The sequence below is a fragment of the Antechinus flavipes genome, chromosome 2 (genome assembly GCF_016432865.1).
Source record: "Antechinus flavipes isolate AdamAnt ecotype Samford, QLD, Australia chromosome 2, AdamAnt_v2, whole genome shotgun sequence".
NCBI lineage: Eukaryota > Metazoa > Chordata > Mammalia > Dasyuromorphia > Dasyuridae > Antechinus > Antechinus flavipes.
In genome coordinates, this window is record NC_067399.1 from 465160713 (window position 1) to 465185694 (window position 24982).

General features: G+C 33.1%; 1 protein-coding gene across 4 annotated transcripts in view; it reads left to right on the plus strand.

Annotated features, from left to right (window-relative positions):
• The window catches only part of RABGAP1 (RAB GTPase activating protein 1), a 196338-nt gene that overhangs the window by 66476 nt on the left and 104880 nt on the right, over positions 1 to 24982 (plus strand). For all 4 annotated transcript variants that reach the window (XM_051979598.1, XM_051979601.1, XM_051979600.1 and 1 more), the window contains 5 exons: positions 1498 to 1608; positions 2389 to 2455; positions 11302 to 11404; positions 12149 to 12318; positions 21709 to 21883. In XM_051979598.1, the coding sequence (XP_051835558.1) occupies positions 1498 to 1608; positions 2389 to 2455; positions 11302 to 11404; positions 12149 to 12318; positions 21709 to 21883 (626 nt within the window). The remainder of the gene's footprint in view (positions 1 to 1497; positions 1609 to 2388; positions 2456 to 11301; positions 11405 to 12148; positions 12319 to 21708; positions 21884 to 24982) is intronic.

The window sequence follows — 24982 nt, forward strand, 5'->3', positions numbered from 1 at the left end:
AGAAGAGATCAAACTATTGTTTCTCTTTTTTTTCTTTTGTCTTTTTAGGACTTAAATTTTCCCTGGTACAAAACTTGAACCCCATTCATATTAAGCTATTTTATTTGTTCCTTTTTAGGACTAATTAATTTCATCATTTAAAACTACTTTAAGCCCAGTGTTATACAGAGTATTAGTTTTAGAATCAGGAGCTGATTTCAAATTCTAGCTCTCCCATTTAATTATATCTTTAACCTTGGACAGTTATTTACCTTCTGTCAGTCTCCATTTTATTTGTAACACAAAAAGATGGAGTAAATTATCTCCAAATTAATTTTCAACTCTAAAATAATAATTGACAGGATTACAGATTTAGATTATGGAAGCTACCTTAGAAAAGATTTAATTCATCTACTCCCTTCATTTTTATAGGAAACTAAATCCCAAAGAGGTAATGACTTATGCAAGGTCACACAGATCCTTTGACTTCAAATCCAACGTTTTCCTCACTATGCCATTCTGGGATTTTAGTAGAAATTTCATATTATATTTTGATACTGTAACTATGGTGCAAAGGCAAGATCCCTTCAGAGCTTCACTATTTATATTCAAGGGGAAAAAAAGAAAGCACAAAGATTTATGTTTCAAAAATTATAGGACCAGCTAGGTGGCACAGTGGCTAGAACACCAGCCCTGGAATCAGGAGGACCTGAATTCAGATCCAGTCTCAGACACTTGACACATATTAGCTATATGACCCTAGCCAAGTCACGTAACCCCAATTCTCTCACCCACTCCATACCCTAGAAATGTTATTATGCCACCTAATGTACATGACAAGAAAATACTATCCAAAATTAATAAAAGCAATAAGAATTTTCAAAAGAGGAAACAGGTGTAATAATTACTGAAGTGTGCAACTAAATAATTATTGCAGACATACAAATTAAATCAACTTTGAAAACAAAACTTATTGCTTAAATTTAAATTAAATCATCATACTAATCAAATTGGCAAAAATAATAAAAAACATTCAAACTCTGCTTGTAGATTATGGAAAAACAAGTACACTCAGTCATTGCTGGTAGAATTACAAATTTGTAGATTCTGTTTGGAAAGCACTTTTGACAGTATAAAGGTACCCAAAAAAAATCATTCCTTTTGCTCTGATATTTGAAATATACCTTGAAAATGTTAGCAAAGACAAACAAAATGATAGCTCTCTGTTCAAATATTTTCATAGTGGCATTATTTGTGATTGCTTCCAGTTGTTGTTGTTGTTGTTTTGCAATCTAAATGTCTGGAAATAGGGGAATAATTAGATAAATTGTGTTATATTAATATAATTTTGTAATAATGCCATAATGCAGTTATAACTGCCAAATATGAATATAAAGAAGTTAAATAGCATATAAATTTGAAAGCCAAGTTTACTTAGTTTTATCAGTGTTTAATAATAAGCTTATAATCTTATTTAAATTAATGAAAACTTTTTTTTTGGGGGGGGGTGGTTTATAGTGCAGTTCCTAAAGACAAGGACAGGCAATGCTTCAAACTTCGACAGGGAATTGATAAGAAGATTGTCATTTATGTCCAACAAACAAGTAACAAAGAACTTATCATTGAAAGGTAAGCATTTTCAAAAGCTTGAAACTTCAGGATCAATTGAGATTTTAAAAAGCATTTAATGAAGAGTAAAAATTCCCACTTTACTTTTAGAGACATGGTTGACCTTTGTCTCATTTGGCCATTCAACAAGCATATATAAAGCCACTATCTTAAGACAATACACGCTGTTCTAGGAACTGGTGGGCAGATAAAAAGAATATAAATTTAATTGTTATGCTTGAGTTTTAGGCAGTTTTGACCTCATTTTTTTTTCAGTTTTATAGTTCTTATTTATCTTTTTAGTTTTTATTGAGAAACGGATTATATTTTTGCCAATCAAAATTATATAGGATTAGAAATAGTTAATATTTTAGCAATGTTTAATTTTTTTAGTATTACTAATAGGGGCCCTTCCATGTCATGGTAAGTTGCAATTGCCAAAATATTGAATTCTTTGGCGATAAGCCACTTGTCATTTTATTTATCTTGCCCTTGAATGACACATTATCCATTGATGACCCAGTTCTTAATTTAACTGTATCTACCTTACCTTTCACTCTTCTGGGCATATCCTTTGAAAACCCTGGATCACCTGCATATCATCGTAAAATATTTGAAGAAGAAATGTGTGCAGGAATGTTAAGATTTAACAGTTTAAATAAGCTTTTATCAGAGCATCATAAATTGATCAGTTGCTTTACATCTTAAACTTTATTTACTACATGTGGTTTTCTTTTTCCAGATTAATATTGACACTCTTTTTTTTCTTTTCTTTTCTTTTCTTTTTTTTTTTTTTTGCAGATGTTTTGGCCTTCTCCTTAGCCCTGGAAAAGATGTGCGGAATAGTGACATGCACTTATTAGATCTGGTATGATTACGTTTTAATGGCAGGTTTATGTTTGATTTTCTCAGTAAGGAACAAATCATTCTTCTCTTGCTATCTATTCCTACAACTATACTTTGAGAGAGAATTATGTGATAGAAGTCACAGATTTGGAGTCATAGCATGTCTAGATTTAAATAGGTACCTATATGACTTCAGGCAAGTCATTTATCTTCTCTTGTTCAGCATTTAGTTGTGTCTAACTCTAAATAACTCCATGGACCTTATCATGTCAACACCGTCCTTGGGGTTTTCTTGGCAGAGACACTAGAATAATTTGCCATTTCCTTCTCCAGTGGATTAAGGCAAAGGGAGGTTAAAGAACTTGTCCAGAGTCACATAGCTATTGTCTGGTTACACAGCTAGTGTCTGAGGCCAGATTTGAACTTAGGTCTTCCTGACTTCAGACCTAGTGTTCTATCCCATGTGCCATCTCGTTGTCTCCTTATCTTCTCTAAGCCACTGTTTTCTCACCATAAGATGAAGGGATTAAACTAAATGATCTCTAAGGTCCCTTATAGCTTGTGGAAATATCCTCCTCTTTAAAATTATAGATCCTTCACAGGACTATAGTTTTGTACGATTTAAGGGTGGTAGGGGACTTAAAAGTCATCTAGTCCAGGGGTTCTTAACCTTTTTTGGTATCCTTTTGGCAGTTTGATAAACCCATCATGAATAATTTTTTAAATGCATTCTTTTTTTTCCTTAAAAATTTCCCCCAGTTACACATAAAAAACAATATTTTTTTTGGGGGGGGGGTATACATATACATTCTTTTTTTAAAAACATATTTTCTTGTGAATCATGTAGGGAAAGAAAAATCAGAACAAAAGGGAATACCATGAGAGAAAAAAAGAAAAAGGAAAAAGTGAACATAGCATGATTTAACATTCAGTCTCCTTAGTTCTCTGTCTTGATGTGGATGTTGTTTTCCATTCAAAGTTTATTGGGTTTGCTTTGAATCACTGAACCACTGAGAAAGAACCAAGTCTGTCATAGTTGATCTTTACACAGTCTTGCTGTTATTATATACAATGTATTCCTGGTTCTGCTTGTTTCATTCAGAATGAATTTATGTAAATCTTTTAAGACTTCTAAAATCATCCTGTTCGTAATTTTTATAAAACAAAAATATGCCATTATTTTCATATACCACAATTTATTCAGCCATTTCCCAAATAAAGGGTACCTATTCATTTTCTAGTTCTTTGCTACCAGAAAAAGAACTACTATAAACATTTTTGCACATTTGGGTCCTTTTCCTTTTATGATTTCTTTGGGATACAGACCCAATGGTAGCACTGCTAGAGCAAAGGGTATGCACAGTGGGTTGGATCATTTCACAATTCCACCAACGATGCATCAAATGCATAAAATTACAAAAGAAAACAATTGTATTGAAATATGATTATAAAATTAATTTTAAAAAACAAAATCATGAACTTGGGTTAAGAACTCTCTGATCTAATCTCACTCACTTGTTGAGGAACAGCAAGTGGACCATAACAAATAGAGGATATCCTAGAAACAATAGAAAACCACTGAAATTTATGGTATAATAATTATGGAGTAATGGTTAGAACTGTGTGTTATGAAAGTTTCATTGGTGCATGTACAGGATGGAGAGAGAGATGAAGCAAGAAGATCAATTGGGAGACTATTGGATTAGTCCAAGTGAGAAGAGATGTGTGTACATAAAAATTCATTGTTTAGGTATACATTGAAAATTTCTATCCTACCACGCTACTTAACCATAAATCCTCAACTGTTGGAGGTCTTCCTTTGATTCTTTTTGTTTTTTAATATTGACAGGTTATAATCATCCATCATTGTCACATGATCAGTCCACCTCATTTTTCTGATCTTTCATGTTTTTTATATTGTCCTTTATATCTATTCACTCAACTGAAACTGCTCTCTCCAAAGTTACAAATGATCTCTTAACTGCCAAGTTTATTGGCTTTTTCTCAAGCCTCATCCTTTATGACTCCATTGTAGCAAAGACAGCCAGATTTATGTATCTAGCCTTAGACCCTCTTTTATTTTTTAATATTTTAATTTTCCCTTGTTACATGTAAAACATTTTATAATCATTCCTAAAATTTGAGTTCCAGGTTCTCCCTCTATCTTCTCGCACACCACCTATTAAAAAGGCCAATGTGAAGTTGGATAAAACATTTTCATAAAAGTCATGTTATAAAAGAAAACATAGATCTCTGCACTTCCCCACCAAAAAAAACAAACAAAACAATCAAAACCTCAAGAAAAAAAGGTTTTTAACTTTAGTCTGCATTCTGATACGATCAGTTCTTTTAGGTTTTGTTTATTGTATTTTAATTTCTCATAAAGCATTTGCTTCCATTTCTTCCAATTCTAATTTTTAAGGAATGGGTAGCATTTTTTCATGCTAAGTTCTTCAGAGTAGTGTTGGATCATTGTTTTGCTGAGAATAGCAAAGTCATTTACAGAATATCATCCCATAACTTTGCTGTTACTAGGTACACAGTATATTTCACTTTGCTTGAACTCATCTAAGACTTTCCAGGTTTTTTTTGATAATATCCTACTTATCATTCTCATAGAAGAATAATATTCCTTCATAGTCACATACCACAATTTATTTAGCCATTCCCCAAATGATGGGCTTCCCCTTAATTTGCAATTCTTTGCTCTGAGAAAAGATCTGTTACAAATATTTTTTACATATAGGTTCTTTTCCTTTTTTAATAAATCTCTTTTGGGATTCATGGGAACCATGAAATTGGTTCATAAATACCAATTTAGTAATGGTATTGTTAGGTCAGGATATGCATGATTTTATAATCCTTTGTGTATAGATCATATCCTTTGACCATTTATCATTTGGAGAATGACTTTCTAAATATTTGAATCAGTTCCCTATATATTTGAGAAATAAGGCCTTTATCAGAGAAACTTGCTTCAAAAGCTTTTCATAATTATTATTGCTAGGTGTATTTCCCCCCTCTTTATTCTATTCTCTCTCTCCTTTCACCCTGTCCTTCCTCAAAAGTGTTTTGTTTTTGACTAGCGCCTCCCCCAGTGTGCCCTCTCTTTTGACACCCTCCCCCCTTCTTGTATCTCCTTCCCCTCCTACTTTCCTGAAGAGTAAGATAGATTTCTATACCCATATTGAATATGTATGTTATTTCTTCTTTGAGCAAATTCTGTTGAGAATAAGGTTTATTCACTCCCTTTCCCCTCCCATTGTAAAAGCTTTCTCTTGCCTTTTTTATGGCAGATGATTTACAAGATTCTACCTCTCCCTTTTCCTTTCTCCCAGTACAATCCCCTTTTGCCCCTTGATTTTATTTTATTTTTTATATATTATCCCTTTATATTTAACTCACACCTGTGCCCTCCCTACATATATATTCCTTCCCACTGCATAATAATGAAAAAGTTCGTATGAGTTACAAGTATCATGTTTCCATATAGGAATATAAACAGATAAATCTTGTTAAGTCCCTTATGATTTTCCTTTCCTAATTGTTTCCTTTTGCTTCTTCTGAGTCCAGTATTTGAAAATCAAGTTTTCTATTCAGCTTTGGTCTTCTTATCATGAATGCCTGAAAATCTTCTATTTCATTGAAATGCCCACTTTTTCCCTTGTAGGATTAGACTCAGTTTTGCTGATTAGGTGATAATTTGGCTGTAATCCTGGCTCCATTGCTTTCCAGGATGTCATATTCCAAGCCCTCTGAGCATTTAATGTAAAAACTGATAAATCTCATGTTATCCTAACTGATTATGCAATATTTGGACTGTCCAAAAAGATTTAGTTGATCTGAAATTTAGCTATAATATTAATGAAAATTTTGATTTTCATCTCTTTCAGGAGATGATTGGTAGATTCTTTCAATTTTTATTTTGCCCTCTAATTCTAGATCAGAGTAGTTTCCCTTGATAATTTCTTAAAAGATGATGTCCAAGCTTTTTTTTCTCTTTCTTTTTTTGTTTTTTTGATCATGACTTTGAGATAAAACAATAATTTTTAAATTATCTCTCCTGGATCTATTTTTCAGATCACTTGTTTTTCCAATGAGATATTTCACATTGTTTTCCATTTTTCATTCTTTTGTTTTGTTTTATTGTATTTTGATTTCTCATAAAGCACTTGCTTCTATTCCCTCAATTCTAATTTTTTAGAAATTAATTTCCTCAGTGAGTTTTTGTACTTTCTTTTCCATCTGGCCAATTTTGCTTTTTAAGGCATTCTTTTTCCTCATTAGCTTTTTACATCTCCTTTTGCATCATTTTCATCTTTCTTCCTGATTTTTCCTCTACTTCTCTTACTTGATTTTCAAAATTCCTTATGAGTTCTTCCATGACCTGAGACTAATTCTTATTTTTCTTAGAGGCATTGGATATAGGAGTTTTGACTTTGTTATCATCTTCTGAGTGTATATTTTGATCTTCCTTGTGCACATAGTAATTTTCTATGGTCAGAATCTTTTTCTGTTTTTCTGTTGTTCAGTCACTGTTATTCCCAACCTATTATTTGACTTCTAACTCTTTGTTAACGTAAAGCTCTGTTTCCAGGGTGCATTGAACCAAGCTCCAGGGGTTTTGTGCAGCTATTTTCAGAGATCTCTCTAGGAACCTGTACTGTGAGACAGTACTGCTACCTAGATTGAGTATAGGCAAAGCAACAGAGGCCTGCCTTTCTGCCAGCAAAGAGAAACCCTGTAATAGCTCTCTGACCAATTCTCCTGGCCCCTCTACCTGTGAACTGAGATTTAGAAGTTCTGCTACCCCAGCACTGCTGCTGCCACTCTTGATTCAGTGACTCCCAAAGCCTGATTTGGGTTGGGGTTCCCCTCACATCCTAGCACACCAAACCTTTCCTGCTGAGTTATCCTTGGTCTCTGTGGGCTGAGAGGTCTGAAGATTGTTGCCACTACCAGTTTAGAGACCCAATGATGTGGGCTCTGCTGGTAGGGCCTGCACTGTGATTGTGCTCCAGACCCACCCCAGTGCAGCAAACCCCGCCTGTGGACCTTCTGAGCTGTGTTTGACTGAAAAATTGTTACACTTCATCTCTTTATGAATTCTAATGCTCTAAAAATTGTTTAGCTCATTATTTAAAGGTGTTTGGAGAACTCCAATGAGTCCCTACCTTCACTCTTTTTGTCTCTGCCTCTCCACCTCTTAAATTTTAGTCCCTGACTGCCAATTGCCTATTGGACATACCAATCTGGATGTGCTCAGACTCAACATTCTCCAAATAAAACTCTTTCCCAAAATTCACTCCTTTTTTGTGCTTCCCTATTTTTAAGAGAACAACTCTCTTAGGTTCACAACATTGATATTATCTACAATTTAATAATTTTTCTTCACCCTAAATACCCAGTTTTCGCATCTTGGTTATTCTGCCTGCACAATATTTCTTGCTTTTGTCCTAGTCTTTCTGTTTACATAGCTCTCAATCATCAGTTTGCCTAGACTGGTCCTGTGTTCTCCAAATTTGTCCCATTTCAAATGTTTCCTGTCCCTAACAGAATGTTCTCCTTAAGGAGAGAATATTCTGAGCAGGTCTGACCATATTTTTTTCCCTGTAATCAATAAACTCCAGTGGTTCCCAATTACATTTAGTTTCAAATACTAAATCATTTGTCGGTTTAGCTAACCTGGCCTGCTTACTGTTCCGCATATATACCATTCATTTTCATTTCTTTAAAACTGGCTGACCTCTGTGCCTGTGATCTACTCTCTCATTTCTGCCACTTAGAATGTCTAATTTCTTTTAGTGCTTAGCTTAATTGTCATTTGCTGATTCTGCAGTTCCTACTATCTTCTCACTTTTCCCCTACCCCCCAAAATTACCATTCATTTATTTTTTATCTATATATCTAGATATGCATATATATATGTTGTTTCTCCCATTACAATGTTAGTATCTTGAGTGCACGGACTGTTTTATTTTTGTCTTTATATCTAGCTCGTAGAACAAAACCTGGCAAAAAACATACACTTAATAAAGACTTGTCAGTTTACTAATTCAGTTAACTAAGTCAGTTAACTTATGCTATTGTTTCCCTCCTATTGTTCCTGGGTTTTCTCATGAGTACATTTTAAAATATTTGTTGTCACTATTCACCCCTTTATATCTGTCCTGTTTTCTTTTGAAAGAAATATAACCATCCAGAGCCATATTTTAGTTTATAGGTCTTCCTTCACCAATTCTCAGTGAAAGGTCAAATTTGCTTACTTGAATTACAATTACTAGTCTCTCTTGTTCATTAGCCATATTTTGTACATTTGATTATAGGCATCTTATTCCATAGTTTTTATTATTAGCTATTTTATTAGATTTTGTCTTTTGTGAACTTAGGTACCTATTTCATTTGTGTTCTTCCTATGTTATAGCTACTCAGTGATATCCAACTCAGAAGGTGAAGATGTTTATAAGCAATTTCATCCCTCTCTCTTCTTTTCAGTTTAAAGCATTTATGATTAGATTGCAAGACTAGGCAATTTAACTCTTACCAGTCCTTGGTAAGTGTCCTATATTTTTGCTCAGGAATATCTTACTATGGTGCAGAAATCTAGATCCCGCCCCCCCCCCTTTTTTCCAGATAGCATCTTCTACAGTAACTGCTTACTTTTTAATCTACTTTTCTTTCTGAATCTCTTACCTTTGATGAGCAGTAGTGATGAAAACATCATCTTTACCTTTAATATGTTTTTCATTTTCTTTTCCAGACTTCATAAACTTTAGAATGCTTTCTAGTTCTTTCTGGAAATATAATTTGTGTCCACATGAATTTCCAACAAACCTAGTAGTCATCTGTTAAAAGGTTAATCAGTAGTTGCCTTAGCAGTCATTAATCTACACTGCTTCTCTCTTTCCACTTACTTTTATTAGCTAATGTCTCACTTGTCATTATTTGTGGATCTTTATCATCATTCATTAGATAATAAGCAGGTGCTTCCTCCAAAGAGTACCATATTTCTTTTTGGGGCAGAGTTTCCTGTTGTTTATCAAGTGGACCTGTTCAAAGGTTTGTTTGTTTTTTTTACTCTTGATATTTTGTCCAACTCTATTCTCTGTTTACATCAGTCTTCTTACCCAGGTCATGAGGCACTTCTGCCTCTTCACACCAGTTTATCCCTGATTTTTCAGCCTGGGGCACTATTTTTTTAAAAGAAATACTTCATGGTTCCTGATGACCTGGAAAGCAAAGAAATGTTTGCTGAGACAAAATTCCATCTTGGAAATGATTTGAGTATTTAATCTTGAGCTTCTTTAAAACTTGTGTTGCTCTAATATAGATATCCTTCTCATGCCCTTGTTCTTGCCTAGCTCTTTTTTTTTCTATCAGACTGAACTTTCTGAGAGCAGGAACTATTTTTGTCTTTCTTTGAATTACCAGCTCTTTCTACATTGCCTGGCACATACATAGGAGATATTCAATGATTGAGAGATGAATAAGAACACTGCCCCTCATTGTGGTTGAGAAGAGTTGGCTATAGATTTCCTGGCAGTCTGTTTCACTAGACTTCTATTGTCTTTTTCTTCAGGGTCAACAATGTATGTTCTTATGCAGTAAACAATATCAGTTGTGCAGTAGATTTGGTGTGGGGGGGGTTTTTCTTACAGAATTGTTTTTCCTTCACCTGCATTTTGTTATTTTATGAGAATGTGTTTCCTACAGTCTTAGATTAGTATTCTCCAAATTGTTTTATACAGTGTATTTGTACTCTCAAAAGCTGGTATTTTTGTTGAACAAAGCAAAGTTTTGCAAACAAACCAAGTGTTTGTGAACTGATGTCATTTAATTTGATTTTTTTTTCCTGTACTAACAGTAGTAACTGACATGTATATAATTTTTGAGATTTGCAAAGTGTTTTATACACATCATCTTATTGACTTTTGGTGACAACTCACCACAGTTGTGGTTAATTTTATAGGTATGTGATTACCTCAGGTCACACAACTGTTCATACCCAGTCCTTTTTCTATTATGCCATGCTCCATAGTAACTTAAGACAAGTTATTTAGCTTTCCTGGCCTTTCTTCTCTTATAAAGAGAAGAGAGTCATGCTGGATATTCCCTAAGAGCCCTTCAGACTAACATCCTTTGATTCTGTGAATCAAAGAAAATGATGAGTGTAAAAGTATTTTGTTATACTCCAAATTTCTGTATCAACATAATTGATCTTTTCTTTTTCATTGATATTGACTCTTCTTTAGAATTAAACTTTTGTACTTTGTTTCCCTCTGTATGCAAAATGTTGTCTTTTCAAACCACTAAGCTTCTGTTTTAACACTAATACTTCTGCAACCCACTTTCTGCTAATCTGAAATGGGAAAATTAAAATTTACTAAATAGATGCCTTTAAATGTTGAGTTCATCTACCATATTTAGAGCATTTTTAAAGTTAACTTTTTAGGAACTCATCAAGTTCATAAAGCAATGTGCTTAAACCTTTACTCCCTTGAGCTCAGTTTTTCATATGTATAGTTCTAATTCCATTTTGTATGAGAACATGCAGTATAGTTGAATGGTATCTGGTATCTCCACAATGAAGTTTTAGACCCATCCAATAAAGGCCATATGACTTCTGACAGATTGCCCTCTCTGTACCTCTTTCCTCGTTTACAAAACAGTGTTTTTAATCCTTTTCTTACCATTCTCACTGGACTGTTGTATGTATACATAGAATTTTAAATTTGCTTTATAAATTATTATTATAAATTATAATAAGCATATAAATATCAGCTACTATTTTTGAAGAGACAGCAGAATGAACATTAACTGCTACCAGGTCACATTTTGGTTTAGATTTACTTTCATTCTTTTTCTTAGGAATCTATGGGAAAAAGTTCAGATGGGAAGTCTTATATCATTACTGGTAGCTGGAACCCCAAGTCTCCACACTTCCAGGTTGTAAATGAAGAAACTCCAAAAGGTATTTTCTCCCTAACAAATATTTGTGTACATGCTTCAATAAGCTTCATATTGTTGTTACCATTGACAGCTCACAGATGGTGTTACAGCAAATACCACTGAAATAGCAACAAGAGTTATTTTAAGGTAACATAATTTGCACAAAATCAACAAGCTAAGTAGTAGCAGAATCAGGAGTAGCTCTATTGCAAATAGACTGTCTCAGTAATAGACAGAATGTGAGGTTGAGAACTCAGAATTAGGTAATGTTGAGTTATCCTTGTTGCTGTGTCAGTGGTATGTGCTATTATATAATACATCTCCCTAATGTGTATGCAAATTATGACCTTACTACCATATTTCTTCACCTGTGTAATAGGGGTAGACTAAATGATCTCCATAGTTCTTTTTCAGTTCCAGTCTATTGGAATTTGTTGAAATATGAATTGATCTGTAAGCAAAATACTATTTCTTTTAGATAAAAAGTTATGGCAAAAAGAACTTTTGGTCATGAGTTTTAGTCTTTATCTTTACAATGAGGGAAGAGCATTGCTTCAAATGTGTTACAATTAATTAGATCAAAGCTTATTTTAGTTACATATTAGTCTTGTTGATATTTCTAAGATAATTTCTTTAATAGAAACTTATTTTAATTATTATATGCAACTGTATCAAAATTTACTAAAGTTTATTCTGTAGAATTAAGAGGATCATGTTTTGTCTTAATCATGCAAATAAGTTTCTATCCTATTCTTCCTGTCTTTAGACAAAGTGCTGTTCATGACTGCAGCTGTCGATTTGGTCATAACAGAAGTACAGGAACCTGTCCGATTTCTTCTAGAGACAAAAGTCCGAGTTTGTTCACCTAATGAGAGGCTATTCTGGCCCTTCAGCAAACGCAGCACTACTGAAAACTTCTTTTTGAAGCTAAAACAGGTATTCATCCCTTCTATTCAATCCTTAGGGTGAAAAATCTAAAACTAACTTATCTAAAGTTCAAAGGCATTTATTTGATTTAACAGCCTAAAATTAGAGATACTCATTTTATTTTCTGCTGCCTATATTTTTAAATATAGATATTGATAACAATTAATTTTGACCATTTCAAGAATTTGCTCTTGGGCTTGGGAACATGATTTTTATTGATGTTTTAAATAATTTTCTTAAATAATAAGATCTTACTTTTCTCTAATACTAGAAATTTTGCCAAGCACGTTTATCACAATTGCTCTGTGAAATTAAGTGATATGAATAATATTTTCTGCATTTTGTAGAAGATAAAAGTAGAGCATTTAAATATTATTTACTAAAAGTTGATAAAGGCACTGTTTCTTGGAACCCATTATTTCATTTATTTTTAGATTATATTTCTGCTTATTTTTAACATCAAAATCACTTCCCCATAGCCTTATCCATTGAAACCTTTCCCTATAGTAAAGAAAAAGATTAAAAGCCCACTAATGACACAGCAACTAGCATCTGACAATATGTGCTAATCCATATCCATTGTCCTCACCTCTTTGTAGAGAGTAGGAAAATGTTTTTATTTCATTTCTCTAGGATCAATGTTTTTCTGTCCATCAATTTTTCAATTCATTTTAAAAATACCATTCACAAATGAGCAGGACCAGGAGATCATTATATATTTTAACAACAATACTATATGATGATCAATTCTGATGGACATGGCCATCTCCAGCAATGAGATGAACCAAATCAATTCCAATAGAGCAGTAATGAATTGAACCAGCTATACCCAGCAAAAGAACTCTGGGAGATGACTATGAACCATTACATAGAATTCCCAATCCCTATATTTTTGTCCGCCTGCATTTTTGATTTCCTTCACAAGCTAATAGTACACTATTTCAAAGTCCAGTTCTTTTTGTACAGCAAAATAACTGTTAGGACATGTATGCTTATATTGTATTTAATTTATACTTTAACATATTTAACATGTATTGGTCAACTTGCCTTCTGGGGGAGAGGATGGGGGGAAGGAGGGGAAAAATTGGAACAAAAACTTTGGCAATTGTCAATGCTGTAAAATTACCCATGCATATAACTTGTAAATAAAAAGCTATAATTTAAAAAAAAATACCATTCACATTATTATAGTCATTGTATACATTATTCTCTTAGCCTTGCTTTCTTCGCTCTGTATCACATTATTCCAGTCTTCTTGTTTCTTTCTAAATTCTTTTTATTCATCATTTCTTACGATAGAATAATTTTACATGAACCAGAGTTTGTTTGGCTATTCCGTAGTAGATGTCACATCCTCTAGTTTATGGTTTGTTTTGTTTATTTTTTGTTTTTGCTACTTAAAAGAATGCTACTTTGAATAATTGGTTTTATAGGTTCCCTTAATGTTGGCAATTATGAAGTAAAAAGAAAAAATATTGGACTGTTTGCCTCTTTTTGTAATTGGAACCTTAAATGGATGGTGTCATGGGCCAAGTCTTTGACTTTAAAAGTTCAGAAAATTGATTTTATCAGTTCAAACTCTAGGAAAATAGCTAATGCTAATCAGATTAACAGGTGTAAATGACTGATAAAGCTAAATGTCACTTTATTGAAAAGAAAAATAGTAGTCATTTTTTTTCTGAACCAAATAGTCAATCCTAGTTAGGCCATTTTGGGGAACCAGTTTCATTTCTTTTTTATAAAGATTTACTAAGTGCCTACTATGTGCCAATCACTGTGCTAAACTTAGCTGGGAACATAAAAAGAGACAAAAGAAAGTATCTTTTCTTAAGGACCTTATACTTTAATGGGGGAGATGACAAATATATACAAAGCAAGCTCCATACAGGATAAGTAGGAAATCATCAACAGAGGAAAGGCATTGGGATTGGGACATGGAGAAGGCTTCCTATAAAAGGTAGGATTTTAATTGGGGCTTAAAGGAAACTAAAAAGTTCAGTAGTCAGAGTGGAGGAAGAAGAGTGTCCTAGGTATGGGGAACAGTAAAAGAAAATGCTCAGGACCCAGAGTTGGAGAGACTTGTTTGTGAAACAGCCAAGAGGCCAGTGTCACTGGATCAAAGAGAATATGGCAGATAATAAGTTATTAAAAAAAACTGGAAAAGTAGAATGGGATTGAGTTATAAAGGGCAAACAATTTCATATTTGGTCCTAAAGGCAATGGGGGCATTGAAGTTTATTGAATAAGGGTGGTAACATGATTGAACCTTTGTTTTAGGAAAATCATATTGGCAGTTGAATGGAAGATGGATTAGAGTAGGGAGAGACTTAAAGAAAGCCAGCCCATTAGCAGGCTATTGTAGTAATTCAACATGAGATAGTGATGGTCTGCACTAGAGTAGTAATAGTGTGAGAAGGGAGAAGGATGCATATTTGAGAAATGTTGCATGATAAAATTGATAGGCCTTGTCAATAGCTTAACTATGACAGGTGAGAAATAGTTGATATGTCAGCTATATATCAGGAAATTCTTTAAGTTCAAAATCAAAGCCAAAGGTTCTAGTATCCCTAAGGACCATTTCATTAATTTATGACATATTATTGAGTTATTCTTCTCATATGTTGTAGTTTCAGAGCACAGAAGTAAGATCAAAGGTTACAATGTATAGGGAGAAAGATTCAGTGAGGAAAACCTAATGGTTAATTTAAAACTTTAGTGATTCTTTGATTTCATCGATGTTGGTTCTGCACCTATTTTTGCAGATCACAATCTACAGTCAAATTTCTTGCTGTGAGACTTGTTCATGCCTTCCCACAATCCTCCCTAAAAATTCTACCTAGTGTGCTGGGTGTTTTCTTCTGGACATCTTAAAATCATAGGAAAATATTGAAGCATGCATAGTCCCTATTCCTTATTCCTATGACGTGATCAGCTCGCCTCTTTTTCCAATAATATAGCTTGCTGATGCCATTCTTTACACCATTTTTCCATCACAGTTCTTTATTGATAATACTTTTCACTTTAGGTAACTCTTAACTTTTATTCTATATAGATGGGTATTCAGTGACTCATAACCATTCAGCATCGCCAGAAGATTACTGATATTTGAAAAGGTGGGCTTTTATTTCACAAAGAAACTAGGAATCATTAAAAGTCCTTTATAACTTCCAGAGCGGTCCAGTCTATTCTTTTATATTTTTTCAGTTTTGATTCTCTACCTTATTATTTAGCCAGCACATTTGTCCAAGAAATATAATGTACCAGATCTCTTATTGTCTTTCCAAATGTATTAGTATGAATAATAAAAATTCTTCGTCTATTTTGCTTTTCCCTAAACAGATAATTAGGCCAAAGTTTTTTGAGTAGATCTCACTTGAGGCTTTATGCAGTTCTATAGTTTGATATAGTGAGCACAATGTCATCTGCTAACAAGATCTGCAGAAATTTGTCATCCATAGGGAAACGTTTTGATTTTACTCTATACTATAAATCCTCCATGAAAATAACTTTAGTAAGAAATATCTCTATTTTTCAACCATTTGATAGTAATAATCAGAAGATCATTTAGTGATGTTATTCTATTTTTACCTCTTTTAAGGAATTATGTATAATACTGATATATGCATGGTTGACAACTTGCCAGAAGGGAAAGTCTTTAAAAACTCATTTTGCTCTACCCAAATTTTTTTTTTTATAATAACCAAGTTCAGTAGAATCTTATATTTTCTCTCCTTTTTAAAAGCCTACTATCTTTTTTGAGAGCTTCATCAAGATATTCTCCATATCTATGTAAATTGATGTCTAAAAATTTTGATCACATAGGAAAAAATTCTTATCAGTGGTAGTTATTGATATTTTTTCAGTTGCCATTTTAATAATAATTTCTTCTGAGTATTTGGTAACATCCCTTTTTCTAAATAACTTAAGAAATCTGGGCTGCTTTGCCTACTTTTTCCGTCTGTACTTCAGAAGGAAAATTTAATATCCTCAAGATCATTTCACCTGCAACCTAGATCTTTTCTGTACATACTTGGTTTAATCTAACTATTTTTTCCATTTTTCAGCTTGTTTAGTGCTATCTCTCCTTCCTTAAATCTGGCCTATGATTTTAAAGGTTCAAATATGGTTGTTGCAATTGTCAATAATGAGTAAAAGAGTGTTATAGGAATCCTTATAGATCTTTTCCATTTTTAATTATTCATCTTGTACCTTCAAATTTCATGTAACTGGAATCATATGCTTTATGAGGTGATTGGGAGCATGTCTTCCACAATCAAATCTTCCTTCACTGTGTTTACTAAATGAGTATCTAAACTGGTGTTGTCCTTAATTGATGTCTTCCTTTTGATCAGGAGTTTGCTGGCTAAGGTAGTTTATAGGCTTGTTAGGGTTCTATGTTGCATTGTTCGTTTACATTGTTTAGCTTTTCAGTAAAGTTCTCTTCTTTTTTTCTCTATTTGTTCTTTTACCTATTCCTCATTTATTTTACACTTACAGTTTATTTGAATAAGACAAGCTGGAGGTGTCTCATTTGTATGCCATATCTTTCTAATTTTGATTCTTTTAATTTGATGATTGTTTTGATCTCTGCTCTAATAAGTTGATGATCTGACTATACAGTTATTTCACATTTTTGTGATTAGTTGTTTCTTGTCTATTATGATGTTCTTTTTAATTTTTTTGCTGAGGCAATTGGGGTTAAATGAATTGCCCAGAGTAACATAGCTAGGAAGATCTGAGATCAGATTTGAACTCAGGTCCTCCTGACTTCAAGGCTGGTGCTCTATCTACTGTACCAACTAGCTGCCCCCCATTTCATTTTTAAACTCATTTAATGCTTTCCCATCCAGTGCTTTATGACTTGCATTTCTGAAGAAAGCATGATGCATAGGTATGAAGCTTCTTTGTAGTCTAAGCCTTCAGAGTTTTTAATTTCTTATTCCTAAATCTTATTTTTCAATGTATTTTTTCATTGTCCTTAATTAATTATGGCTGCTAACAAGTTTTTAATTAACTTCCTCAGAAGGTTCTCCTTAACCAGAAATTATCCAGTAAATGTTTGTCATTATTTTATTAAGTAAGAATTTTGCTCAGGTGTGGTTTGAATTAGGTGACCTCTATGATGCTTTTTGATAGAAAATTTCTGTAATGTTTTTAATTGGATAACTGCCATCAATCAATAAGCACTTACTATGCATTACATATAGGAGGCCCTTACTAAGTGCCAGAATAGCAGGTACTTCGCAACTAAAGCGTTCTTTATCAGCTAAGCAGTGCTGGAACCTCCTTGGATCACCTTTTTAAGGTTACATTCTTTTATGACCACACTGCCTCAGGTATGTCACAGCTAATTACATCAGTTTATCTTATTTATTAATCTCATTGTGATTTCTAAGACTTGTTTCGTGATGAAAATCAATTAAGATATTCTGTTCATCAGTAACATGATTGTTGAATATTAAAAAAGCATTTTATTTAGTCAAGCAAAATGTCACTTTAAAGGCTCTCTCCATCAACATTATACATGATTCCTTGAAAGAAGTAACAAGGATAATCCTATTTAGTATCCCTCATATCATTAATATCAGAAGAGTAATTAAAATAGGGAGACTCATGTTTACGAAGATGTTTGCTACTGTCTGGTAGCAGTCTAAACTGCTACAGCATTCTAAATTGAAGATATGTTTTCTAGAGATAGTAGAGTCTATCATATACTATATATTTTATATGTTTATATGTTCCAACATATATTGTTCCAAAAATATCAAGTTTCAGAACAAGCTTTTATCATTTTTAACTTCAACATCCCCTGCTCTAATACTGTCACCACTTTGATATAAACCTTCATTACTTTGCACCTTGACTATTACAACAGACTGCTCTTTGGTCTCCTTGCTTCAAGTTTCTCACCAGGACAGCCTAGCTTCTTTCAGCTGTCAAATTAATCTTAAACTTCTCTCCTCCCCTTTTTCTTCTCCCTCCCTCTTCTACTCCTCTCCTCAAAGTCCTCCAAAGGCCAGGAGCACTTGCCTACTTGCTAGTTCTTTCACCAGACACTCATGTCGCAGCTCTGCATTTTCATCAACTTATTTTCAAGACTGGCACTTTCTCTTCTCCATATCCCAGCTTCCTTGAAGTCTCGGCTAAAACCTCCCTACCCCTCCTTTTGGAATAAACTCTTATCCACCTTAATGTTAGTTCTTTCCCTCTGATGATTATTTCCAGTTTCTTCTGTATAAAGTTTGTTTGTATATAGTTGTTTGCATGCAGTCTTTTCCCACTAGACTTTGACAGCAGGGATTTTTTTCTTTCTCTAGCATTTAGCACAATGTCTGACACAGAGATAAAGCCAGATAACTGACTGAAAGAACACTGGAGAGCCTTCTAATTGATACCTATAATCACTAAAAAGAGTTTAATCTAACTATCCACACAAGAAAAAATCAGTAGAGGGGTAGCTTAGTAACAGTGAATAAAACACTGGTCCTAGAGTCAGGAGAACCTGACTTCAAGTCCAGCCTCAGATACTTACTAGCTGTATGATCCTATGCAAGTCACTTAACCCTGATTGCCTCAAAAGGAAAAAAAAAAAATCAGTGGATAAAGATCATGTATTATTCCAATTAGATAGATGACGTATATCGCTTTTATAGTTAGCACATATAACTCGGAGAGTAGCAAGTGAATATGTTAGTGCATTGGACTCAATAGAATAAAACATCCTGGATTATTTTTAACAACTTAAGCTTCTCTCTGACACAAAATATCATCTTTTTAATAGCCTTATTCTTTTATTGATGTTGTATAGCTATAAGTTATGAAGTATACTAGTTTTCAAAGACTGAAGTTGAGGATTACCCAAAGGGCAATTCAGAGGTATGTAGTGGGCAAGAGCAGGCTGCAGCCTGTTTCAAAAAATTATAAAGAGGCAGTAAAAAGGATATAATTAAATAGAAGTATGACTTGTTTTTAAAGACATAGTGAGAGCTAGAGATAATCATTGGACAATTTGTGTGTTCTAGTGACACCTTCAAGAATCCAAGAAAACCTCTAGCACATTGGGTCAGAACTTTGGAGCATGCTTAGGAGGACAAGTTCAAAAATTGCCAGGATAAGCAGATATGAATGGGTCATAATCTGCAGTACTGGAAAGAAAATTCACAGATAAAATCACAGATCTATTTGAATATTAATCTTAGGGCAAGCACCTTCTAAAAACAGCTAACTTTATTATTATGGTTTTGTTTTATTTATCTTTTATTTTTTGCAAATTTCAGAAAGTATAAATGAAAGAGTTACTAGTCTTGATATTAGAAAACCTAGATGAGAGAGACTGCCTCTTTCCATGTGATCTTGGCCAAAACATTTCCCAATTTCCAGATTTAATTTTTGTTTCAGTAAAATTGGAAAAATAGCACTTGTATGATCTATTTTATAGGGTTGTTGTGAGGAGTAATAGCAGATATATCCCTATTTCTAAACTAATCTCATAAAGTAACTATTTTTCTGCCTAGGATCCTCTTTTAAATTTCGAAGTACCAAATCTATTCTGATTTTTCTCAGACTTTTGTAGTTTCTCTCTATTGGACATCTATCATCCCCTATGAAATAATCATATATACATATTCTGTAATCCATAATAGAGCTGTAGGGATTTAAGGTGGATAGAATTTATTTAAATTCTGCACATGGTTACAAAATATTTTAGCATAATACTTTTGTCTAACATATTCTCTTTTAACCTAGGATCATTTTGCCAAAAAATAACTTCATATGGATGGAATGCATAGTTAAAACAGTTCCTACTGCAAACCTAACCTTTGATGAATGTGCTAGCCAGTTTTACATCCATTCTGTCTTAAGTGACAATGACCTAGTTGTCATTTCTCTAACCATAAGCAGAAATGAGGGAGGGAATGTCACAAATTTATTCTACCACTTTTCTCTTTCTTTGGATGAATCCTTTTTAATGTAATGAAGAAAATTTCAACAACTAATGCCGTGAACTACAAATATTTGTCTGAAAACAACAAACTTTTGTGCCTTAAAATTTTGGAAGTTTAATTAAATTAACAAGCCATCTTTTATTTTAATCAAACTTGTATGTATTATAACTTTTGTCACTATTTTAATGATTTTTAATTAGCAAGAATTATTGTGTTTAAAAACAGTTTTTATAAGTGTGTGGTATTAAATTTACATGATCTTTTGTTGTTAAGATTCATCCATATGATCCCAGTATCTTTTTATCAGGTTTAATCAAATCAGTTTTAGCAGATCGGTAATGATCTGTGCCTTTTCTTCAGAAATTTGTTCGTTTTACTTATTTTCTTGTTTTGTCAACTGAACATTTTATAATTTTGTAAATATTCATCTATTTCTCTTAAATTCCAGTTTTGTCGATGTATAGTATAGTTGTATCACTGAAGATGAAGTATTCACTCTGACATCTGAGGATATAATACCAATGCTTAATAAAATCTCAGTAATTGACTGATGGTATAAAACTGGATTAAATTGTGAATGGTTGCTGGAATACTTTTTAAAAATTTTATTCAGCATTTGTTGTATTCTTTTTTTATTATTATTTCTAATTTAGGTTGTGAAGGAAGGTGTTATCTTTATTTGCTTTCCAAAAATTAAGCACAAAATGCTTCCATTTAAAAAATCCTATTAGTTTCAGCAGTAGGAAGTTTTCCTCATAGGGGAAAATTCACCTTTAGAAAGAGGGAGGCATGACACTAAATTTATTTTGGTCATCAAATAAGGAAGAACAATAATTTCCACAAATGCTTCACTAAATGAATAAATATACACACATAATGAACATCTATACATATATTGTGTGTGTTCCATTCTCTCTTACTTTGCTCTTGTAAAAAATTGGCTTTTCTCTTTCCCAAGGCCAAACTCTTGTTACACTTAAGATTTCATCACTTCCTTCCTCTTGGGAAGCTTGTTTTTTTACTCATTCCCACCTTCATATTCCTTTTATCTACTGGCTCTCTCTTGCTATCTACATACAAACACAGATTTATCTTTAAAAAAGCTGCAGTTAATTTTGTCCTCAAATTATCACTTTTTAGAGCTCTCTTATTGTACAACCAAACTTCTAAAAAAATTTGTCAACATTCTCAGCTTCCAGTCCTTGTTCTTATTTCCTTGCTTTCTAACTGCTCTCTTGCTCTCCTCTAGGTGTATTTGTACATGTTATTTAAGTGGAATGTAAGGTCCTTGAGGGCAGGGACCATTTTTTCATTTAGTCTTTTCTTTTAATTGCAGAACTAACATAGACCTTTGCACATGGTAGGTGCTTAAATGCTTGCTGAGTAGACTACTACATCAAATCAAAAGCACAAATTAATAAATAGGCCTAATTCATATTATTCTTTCCTAAAGATAAAACAGAAAGACAGAAAAAGTAACACTGACACTTTATATGAAGTTGTGTGCTTGGAGAGTGAATCAGAAAGAGAAAGGAGAAAAACTACAGCCAGTCCCTCCCTTCGCCTGCCACAGTCAGGGTCCCAGAGTTCAATGATACCTTCCCCTCCAGAAGATGATGAAGAGGAAGGTAAGATTTAAACTAAAACTTATAACTTCAATTGTTTGCTGACTTTTTTGGAGTCATGGTATTAACCTAGTGTTATTATCTAATTAAAACTGGGAAAAATCAAAACTTATATTTGTTAAATTTTAGACATCTATACATACATATACACACATATTCTATAGTTTTTGGTTTGGTTTTTTAAGAATTTTGAATAAGCCATAATAGCCTTCTGTTAATGTAATAACACCAATAATATTTTAGCCCCTAAAGCATTTTGAAATGCAGAAGAATGTATTAATGTTAGAAGCTTTGAGAAGATGGGTACCTTACTTTAACTCTTGTTTAAAAAAAAAAAAGTATCCAGTTGGGAGTATTGTTCAATTCCCTGATACTATTCAGGATGGAAGAAAGCATCTAGTACATTCCCCTTGTTTTAAAGAAGAGGAAATTGAAGCTTAAAAGAGAAAGTTTCTTATCCAAGGCCATGACCTAGTAAGTGTCATAAGTGGAATTAGTACCTAGATCATTTTTCTACAAATTTCCCAATTATAAAATATTTAAATATTAGCATTTTTAAAAATGTGATTTAATGACATTTTGAATGCGGTGATTTAAATATTTTTTTCCTTTTGAGACCTAACCATTTCCTATCAAATGCAAAATTAATAGGTTATCCCTGCTGTGTAATGAATGGAAACTTAAAAATTACTTAAGATAGTCTTGTCATTTCACAAATGAGAACATAAAAGGAGTAAAATGATTTGCCTAGATCAAACAAATTATTATATTACAAACAAAGAATTATATTACAAATCCTGTGGCACTCATATGAGTACTTTCATAGCTATCACATAAGTTTCCATTTGATTTCATCTTATTAATCATTTTATCCCCCTCAGCACATAACAAAAGATCTAACGAATAGTAATTGTTCAGTAATGATTTATGAAAAAACAAATCATAAGGTTGTCTTTTCTGAAATATCTTGGTAGTGGTGACATATATTCTTCATTATCATGGGCAAGATTGACTGTGCAGCAAATGTTCTAGGTGTTATAACTCCAGGGTTGGTAATTACTGCTCTAAGATAAATTATGTATATATAGTTATTAGACTTAGAAAAAAAATGCAATAAGCAAGAGTTCCTATAAAACCTATGTTTTAAAACTAGTAAAAGTGAGCATTTTTAAATATTAAGTAATTCACAAATGGAAATGATTATAAATTATATTATCATTTGTTGAATTCTTTAAATTCATCAAGATTTGCCTACTTTCTTTATTAACTTACTTACAAAGCTTTCCCTTCTCCATAAAATAATTTCTACCAATTGGAGAGAATTCAGCAAATCTGAATTTTGCCGAGTCTGAAATAAAAGGTATTACAAAGGTTCTCAAAGAAGAGTATGGCTTTGCTACCATTTTCTGTTTATTTCTCTTTACAATAGAAGTTAAAAACATAAGATTATATAGATTTGGAACTTTAAGGGATCTTGGGAACTAGCTTGTCTATTCCTCCCATTGAGACTAAGAAAACTTAAATGACATGTACACTGAATATGATAGAGAGTAAATGTCAGGAATGAAGTTTGTACCCAAAGGATCTGATTCTAAATCTAGTGGTAGTATGTCTAAAATATGTACATTATTTTTCAAATCCAACCTGCCCCTACCTTTCCTAAACTGTTCCACCTTTCTTGAGGCCACTGCCATCCTTCTTGTGACCCAGGTTCACAATCTTGCCCCTTTCCTCAAGTTTTCCCTGAGAAGAACCAAGTCTTGCCCAGGATCACAGAGCTAGGAAGTGTTTTGTCTGAGGACAGATTTGACCCGAGGTCCTCCTGATTTCAGGGCTGGTGATCCACTGCGCCACCTAGCTGCCTGGTCATCACACATTCTTGCAGTAGCTTCCTAATTAGTAATCCTTCCTCAAATATTTCCCCTCTTTAATCTTCCACATAGCTGCTAAATGATTTTCCTCATGTGCATGTCTAACTATATCACTTCCCTGCTCAGCAAATTCCATTGGTTGCCTTTTTCCTATAGGATCAAATAAAAATTTCTGTTTTGTTTTTAAAGCCCTTCACAACCTGGTCCTACCCAGTCTTTCTAGCCTTATTACATATTACTCACCATCCCCATATCCACTAAAAAAACAGCCACACTGGCATAGTTAATACTATAAGCCTTGTGATTTTGTTCTTCATATGACTCATCTCCCTGCCTTTCTACTGCTCTTATCACTTTCACCTAGAATCCCTGATTTTCCTTTAGTATTTTTTCACCCAAATTACAAAACATTTAGTATATACCCAGATACATATATGTTGTCTCCCTTATTAAAATATAAATCTACCATAAGCAGATATCATCAGTACTAAACATAGTACCTGGCATACAGTTAGTTTGTCATAGCTACTTTTGACAATAAAAGAATAACATTTTGAAATAATAAAATTAATATAATAAATTCACATTTAGGTTACATTTTAAGATTTGCAAATTACTTTAGAAAAATTTAATCCTTATCACAGCTCCCTGAGGTAAGTGCTATTGTTAGTCCCATTAGAGGAGAGAACTGAGACAGACAAAAGTTCAGGAGGACTTGATTTCAAATGTGGCATCAAACTTTTAACAGCTGTGTGAGTGACACTGGCCAAGTCACATTATTTCTGTTTACTTCTATTTACTCATCTATGAAATAGAACGATAATAACACCTGTTCCATACAGCTTTTGGAAGGATAAAATGAGATATTTGTAAAGCATTTTCCAACTCTTAAAGAAATATAGGATACTATATGCCCCTTGTCTATTTATTAGGCTTGTCACATAAATATTATAATTATTGTTATATTACATTGACTTGTCTAACTTTAAATGACTCCTGAAGTTATACAAAAGACACATATAGAAAATAATTTAGATGTAGGACTTAACTCATTACCATTTTGATCTTTCATTTTATAGAAGAAAATATTGAATTTTTGACAGTAATCTCCACATATATCTCATGTCTCCCCCACCACTTCCTTACCCCTCCCTCAACCCCCAGTTTAGAATATTTGGATGCAGAGATGGGTACATACAAGGCTATTAACAAATTTATTACAAATATTATT